Raw genomic sequence first — 7,013 nt, 5'->3', positions numbered from 1 at the left:
CACCAGCAGCAGTAACCGGCCTTCCGATTCGCGCAACGCGTCAGCGAAATCACCCCGTTATTCTGTGCGAACACAGACATGGGCGTGATGGTGCAGAGCCCTGCGATGAGCCCATTGAGGCCGTCAGCAAGCACCCCTCCCTGGATGCGCGTGTCGAAAACCGGACCCTCAACATCCAGCCGGGACACGTCGCAGGTCGCCGTAATGTCCCCAATGGCCTCCATCATCAGAACAGTGTACACAGCCAAAAGGGGTAGAATGATGGGCGGGTAGATTTCCAGTCGGAAGGTGTGTACCCAGATGAATGAGACGCTGGGCGCGGAGTCCATGTCTGCCCGATCGAAGTAACCCGTTGCGGCCGCTACGATGCAACCCACTAACAAGCCCAGGACGACAGCGCAGGACTTCATGATGGGCGACCCGAACCGTTCGCAGAGGATTATGGTGACGAAGACGAGGAAGCCTAGTCCAATGAATTCACCGCTACCCCATGGGAGAGCGTGCGGGGCGTCGTTGTTGGGACAGAGCATGAAAGGGCCCTCGGGAGGGCGGGAGGCGCAGGACCCACTGCCGCCGGCCCAGTTTTTCAAGCCAGACTCGATGAGTTTGATCCCGATGAGCAATACCGTGGGCCCGGTAACGAGCGGCGGGAAGAGGCGCTTTAGGTACCGGGTGCTTGTGAACGAGAGCCCGATTTCAAGCAGCGCGCAGAGGCATGACGTCGCCAGGAGCGCTCCGTAACCATGTGGGCAGGGGAGGTGGTTCCCCTGTTCGTCGACTGGGCAGTAACCGGTCTCGTACATTTGCGCGAACGCGCCCATGGCGACTGGTATTGTGGCGAAGGAGGTTCCCACGACGGAAATCAAGCCCGTGCCGAGGTAATAAGGGGTTTTGTAAATATGGAAGCGGGTCATTTGGATGGCGGAGAGGAGGCCGGAGACAATCAGGGAGGTTGAGACCAGGTATTGAGCTGTGTTGTCAGGGAGCTCTGCGCCACTAGAGCCGGACATGAGGATTGGGGGGGTGATGACTATGTATATGCACATCATCAACATGGAGTGTTTCCCGATTAGTTGGGGTTAGGGTTTAGTAGTATCTCCTTTTTTCCCCTCCATATTTTTACATCTCCATATAAAATAGGAACCAAAGAGGTAAGAAAAATGATGGCGGAAGACATACTCCCGGCCAACATGGCCAGCGCATGTTGCAGTCCCAAAATCAACCCCAGAACCATGGGCATCCGATCTTCCAAGCCAAAAAAAGGCGCCGCCCTCCGCGGTGATTTCATAAAGGGGAGATTCGGCGTGAATTATATGGCGTAGTTATAGTCGCCAATGAGTCCCTTTCTAATATATAAGGTGTGGATAATGGCACAGGAACTCTTTGTCAGAACGGATAGCCAATTTGGGTGTGGGCTTTTTGACCTTCAATGAGCTTGATGGAGAGAGAACAAGGTAGGATAGAGGATAAGGCCGGCCATTTTTTTGATGCCTTCATTTCTTCTACTTCAAAAAAATTTCGGCTCAACAACACATACCGGGTAGTCAATGTTCTGAGCGCCTTGTGCATCTTGTCCGCGAGATATCCATTCTTGGCGCGATCCACGTCCGGAAAGATTTGATCGGGTTCTTTGCTCATTGTGTGTTTTTAATTTGTGTGTTTCCTTTTAATTATTTTCCCTTTTCCTCCTTTATCCTTTCTGAAATGCAATCCGATTTCCCCCTTTCTTGGCTAAGTCGGAATCCAATCTGGGTTAACAATCATGACAAGGGACGAAGACTTGCCATGCCAACCTTGCACCCAAAAATCCGAGAATATTTCAAAATGGATTATGGTATAGCAAGCTAGTTGATTATAGCCCTCCGTGAATCAGGCCCATCTGTATTGCTGCGTTTTTGTAGAGAAGCAGGCAAGAGAAGCAGGTAGGTCATATATATGTCCAATACTATCCCGCATGTGGAGGTGTTGTCCCACACTGATGACCAAGGTCCAAAAATTTGCGAGGTTAAAAGCTGAACGGTGCAACATCTCTCCACAATAACTCAGCTGTCGTGCCACAGAATGAAGTAATAACCAGGCGGCTAGTACATTAGCTCTCTATTGACTTAAAAAACTGTTCGGCTACTGGAGCAAAAGAGCTCGATCACCACCTGCGCCATGCTGGTATGAGGGATGACGATCCAATCCAATCTCTCCAATAAATACTGATGCTGCCATCCTCAGCTACACAGTTTGGGAAATCATCGGTCGCATCCACTCAGCCTCTTCGGGTCGGATACCACCATAAATATTATTATACGTGTTGCCGATTTTCCCAAAATCGATGAAAAGAAGTTATGGAAAGGTAAAAGTATGCAAATAAATATATCAAACAAAAATAGGAGGTATTGAAGGAATTTAAAGGGAATGGAAGCGGCAATTATTCTTTGGCATGTTAACTCCTTTTTATGAACCTTGTAGATCCGAGACTAAACCTGGCTCCCGGGGCCGAGACAGAGTGGGAGATTTTCGGCAAGGAGCACATCATATCACCATGTAGATTTGAGCTCCCTTGTTCCTAGGTACTGAACAGTACAAGGACAAGATAAGACAGCGTTTCTAAGAATTGACCATTATTGTGTATTAAATAGTCGGCGCATGCGTTCATGGATATTGGCCTTGCTTCTAGACGATTTATTGCCTTTCATGAGGGCTTAATTCCCATTCTTCTGCTCCGCGCATCGCGAATACAGTAGGATAGAATAAAAGAGAAGTTTGGTCCCCGATTGAATAGTTCTTTCCTGCCGAAGATTTTATCGGTGAGTGCCAATCTGATATCCGCGATTCAAGTATCTCTCTCCAGCCTCAAAAAAGTTCCCGGTACTGTAGATTAATAGAATTCCATGCGCTGGAGATGCTGCTGAAAAAGGAAGCAGCTGCAACGATTCATCATCTGTCATATGGATGACACGATATCCAGTAAGCCATGACTCCCTATCCTAGTGGGTTTCCACCCTTCAGATGATGCAGATATAACGCAGTTGAGTATTTTAACGTGCTGTCTGCAACTCAGAAGTTAATTTTTCTCAAGGATATAGGCGTTGGAGATGGGTTTGGGATATAGTGGCGGACGTAAAGCTTGCGAAAACAGAATTTTCTGCCACCCCCTGAAAAATAGTAGCAAAACACCGCAAAAATAACCAAAATATCCATGTATCTCTAGAATCATTTAAATATCATTCAATTCATTCAAATATGCATCTTTATCATCAAATATGCATCTTTATCATCAAATCTGTCAATATGTCTCACAACACTCGTTTATTATTTCCTTATTATTATAATACCTTTGTTTATATCTTCGTCTATTCTTACCTCTTTCCATTATACTCTCGCTACCCCTATTTCTATATGTATATATATATGAATGTATGTATTTCGCACATCTTCTTTCTCTTTCTTTTCCTCCTTAGCGATTAGCTACAACTTCAACTACATTACTACTATTACTACTATAATTACTATTATCTTCTACTACATTATATACTATCTTCTACTATTCACTCTTCACACTGTCATCACCCCTCACAAACTTGTTGTAAGCAGCGATGTTGGAAATGGCTGCTTATATTTCGGTTGGTCCTTAGGACTCTACGAGGATCAAGCAGTAGGAGATAATACAGTGATATATCGGAGAGGATTCGGATCAAGTAGTTAGGTATTGAGGGTGTAGAATGTAGGGGTCAGATTATAACAGAATGATCCGCTGGTCCCTAGAAGGTTGGACCAGCTGCTAGCTATATACACACAGTATCATAAGCAGATCGAACTTGCTATGATGTAGATGGCGTAGTATGATGCAAGTGGCAAGATAATGCCTTGATTTCAAACCTGATATGACGTTGGTGGTGCTATGTTCGGCGATGTCATATCTTTAGGGCTATCGCTAATTCCGGCCTAGCACTGGCACCTTAGTGCGGGTTTCTTACATTTCATTATAATATATAATTGAATATATTTTAAAAATTTTCTTCAAATCTGACAAGATATTCAGTGTGATTTTTGACTTTATATCTTATATTAACTGAGAATTTCTAGCAGTTTCAAAGTAGTGAATATTTCATTGAATTTGATATACAGTGATCAGATGATACTCAATGACCTATGCAATTTAAACAGATATATAATCATTGTTTAGAAAATGTATAATTTCATTGATGATAAATTCATTGAGCTGAGAAGACATATTAACAGATTTGATGTTAAAGATGTATATTTGATGATAAAGATATATATTTGAATGAATTGAATGATATTGAAATGATTTTAAAGATACATGGATATTTTGATTATTTTTGCAGTGTTTTGCTACTATTTTTCAGGGGGTGGCAGAAAATTCTGTTTTCGCAAGCTTTACATCCATCACAATATCTGTTCAAACAGGCGGCTAAGCCACAGGTTTCCGCAATCCCTGCAAAATCCAATTCATTTCAACTCTGAAGTGGGAAAACATTGAAACATGGAGGCAGGTTGTAGATATGCAGAATTAGCATTCTATGAGATAACTTGTTCAAAGCTGAAGCCATTTCCACACATTTTGAAAATGCATGGCCAAGTGAATGGCAAATCACATAGCAGCAGACAACAAGCTTATAGAGGGGGTGGATGGTGTAGTGGTAAATGCTGTTCATGAAATGCTTTCTCAAGTAGGCACTTGGTGTTGGGGCCACCTCTGCTGAGACAAGAAGGTAGTGGGTTTGAATCCCACCCTCTTTAAAAGGATATTATCACATCTTTGTGGATATTGGGGGTACCCTTTCTTATCTCATTTCTATTGGTAACTGCCACTGCAGAGTGGAGCAATGTTCAACACTATGTATATAGTCTAGATAGATTCAGTATAGTGTGGGATCCTAAGGTGTTGTGATTCTTACATGTCTACGGAACGGAGTAGTCCAAGTGACAAGGGACTGCTTAGTATTGCATGAGCAATTGTGGGGCAAGGCGGGCTAGATCCAGAATGGTATAGTGAAGTCTCTCCATCAAGGATGACTCAGTTATGAATAGAGAAATGTAACTAGAGAGTAGCTGAACATAAGGGTAGGCTAGTGAGGTGAAGGCTGTCATAGTCTCAGACTGTATATGGCCTTAGAAAACATAAGAAGAACAACAACAACAACAACAACAAGCTTATACCCCTATAAAAAGTATGGCGACTCCGTTGTTCCAAGGGATGCGCCTGGTTGATGGTTGAGATGGCGTTGAAATGGTTGGGCGAGGGCTATTAAATTAAATTATTAATAGCTCACAATGGCTCCATGACCCGCCGCAGAGCCACCAGCAGGTTCCGTTCAACCTCTCTTCTCTCTGCTTGAACATTCCGCCACCTGTCAACTCACAATCTACTCTACAGCACTCCGTTAAGGCAACAAGACCTTTATTTCTGTTGCCTGGCGTGTCTGTGTATATTTTTGCAACTTGATCCTTTTTGCCCCACCCCCAGAGTTGGGTTGATTTCTGCTATTTCCGCCCGTTGTCCTCATAGGCTGACGTCCTGGCGGGGTTACGGTTTAGTTCGCCCCTCTTCCTCCTCCTGGGCTCCCTTTCCCTCTTTATAGGGATCTCTGTCATCCTGGCTCCTCCACTCCGTTTGTCTGCTCCCAGACTTCAATTTCTCTTAGGCCAGTTTCGGGGAGCCACTTCGCCAGCAACCACTACATTAAAACCGCCTGTAGTTACTAGCCAAACAACCAAGCTACAACCCATCACCACCGCAACAATGGCTCCTTCGAAGCTAAAGAAAGTGCCTCAGTCGCCGCCTGTCTTTACTGCAACACCTGACTCGTTGATTTCTGACACCAAACGGATAATCGGCTCGTCCCGCAAAGTTCAGGATGCTATTGCGGCAAAGATTGCCGCTGAAGAGGCCACCTTTGCCAATGTAGTGTTCCCAATGGCCCGAGATGAGAACTTAATGGCGCTTGAATCGCACATCATTGGATTCTACCAGGCAGTTTCTACCGATAGCAAACTCCGAGATGCTTCAGCTGAGGCGGAGAAACTTATGGATGAGTTCGCCATCGAGTCTGCCATGCGGGAGGACCTGTTCAATCTCGTTGCTGCTGCTCTAAAGAAAGGCGAGAAGCTGGATCCTGAGTCACAGAAATTGTTGGAAAAGGAACATAAGGACTACATACGCAATGGCCTAGGAATTCCCGCCGGCCCAAAGCGGGACAGATTCAAGGAGATCAAGAAACGGCTGAGCCAAATTGGGATTGAATTCCAAAAGAACCTGAATGAAGAAAATGGGGGACTGTGGTTTACAAGAGATGAACTGGATGGGGTTCCAGAGGATGTATTATCTGGGTTGAAGAAGGGCGAAGGGGAAAATGAGGGCAAAGTAAGACTGACCTTTAAGTACCCTGATCTGTTCCCAACCTTGAAATATGCCACCGATTCCGAGACGCGGAAGAAGGTTATGATTGCCAACGAGAACAAATGCAACCAAAACGCCCCGTTGTTCAAAGAAGCTGTCATCCTGAGAGATGAAGCGGCACGCTTGCTCGGGTATCCCAATCACGCTACTTTTAGGATTGAGGACAAGATGGTGAAGACACCTAAGACCGTCGATGACTTCCTCAGTGATCTATATTCTCGACTGAAGCCTGGTGGCGAAAAGGAGCTGGTGGCCCTCAAGGCATTGAAAAAAGCTGATATCACGTCTCGCACTCCAACCCAATTGTTTGACGGTCGTTACTACTTGTGGGACCACCGGTTCTACGATCGAATGATGCTGGAAAAGGAATTTTCCATTGATCATCAGTTGATCGCAGAGTACTTCCCATTGCAGACTACAATCCGTGGTATGCTGAAAATCTTTGAAGAGCTATTTGGTCTCGTATTTGTTGAGATTACAGGCGGTGAGCGGGATAAACTCTCCCCCACTGGCAATGGAAATGATATTGTTTGGCATGAAGATGTCCAATTTTTCAGCGTCTGGGATGACGAAGGAGAGGGCAGCGGATTTGTGGGAT

General features: G+C 45.1%; 2 protein-coding genes across 2 annotated transcripts in view; one reads left to right on the top strand and one right to left on the bottom strand.

Moving 5' to 3' along the window:
* HCAG_07147 (purine permease) overlaps nucleotides 1-1,638 on the bottom strand; it is a gene marked incomplete at both ends in the record, with an annotated part of 1,928 nt that extends 290 nt beyond the window's left edge. Inside the window, 3 exons of the mRNA XM_001537675.1 lie at nucleotides 4-1,030; nucleotides 1,180-1,271; nucleotides 1,538-1,638. Coding sequence (XP_001537725.1) covers nucleotides 4-1,030; nucleotides 1,180-1,271; nucleotides 1,538-1,638 — 1,220 coding nt within the window. The remainder of the gene's footprint in view (nucleotides 1-3; nucleotides 1,031-1,179; nucleotides 1,272-1,537) is intronic.
* Nucleotides 1,639-5,758: 4,120 nt separating this feature from the next.
* On the top strand, nucleotides 5,759-6,903 carry HCAG_07146 (predicted protein; the record flags this gene model as incomplete). Its single annotated transcript, XM_001537674.1, has 2 exons — nucleotides 5,759-6,842; nucleotides 6,890-6,903. 2 exons carry the CDS (start codon nucleotides 5,759-5,761, stop codon nucleotides 6,901-6,903), a joined length of 1,098 nt encoding a protein of 365 aa, XP_001537724.1.
* Between the last annotated feature and the right edge of the window lie 110 nt (nucleotides 6,904-7,013).

This window comes from Histoplasma capsulatum, genomic scaffold, assembly GCF_000149585.1.
Source record: "Histoplasma capsulatum NAm1 scaffold_8 genomic scaffold, whole genome shotgun sequence".
Lineage (NCBI taxonomy): Eukaryota > Fungi > Ascomycota > Eurotiomycetes > Onygenales > Ajellomycetaceae > Histoplasma > Histoplasma mississippiense.
Note: the sequence above shows the minus strand (reverse complement) of the source record. Positions and strands in the feature narration are given on the sequence as shown.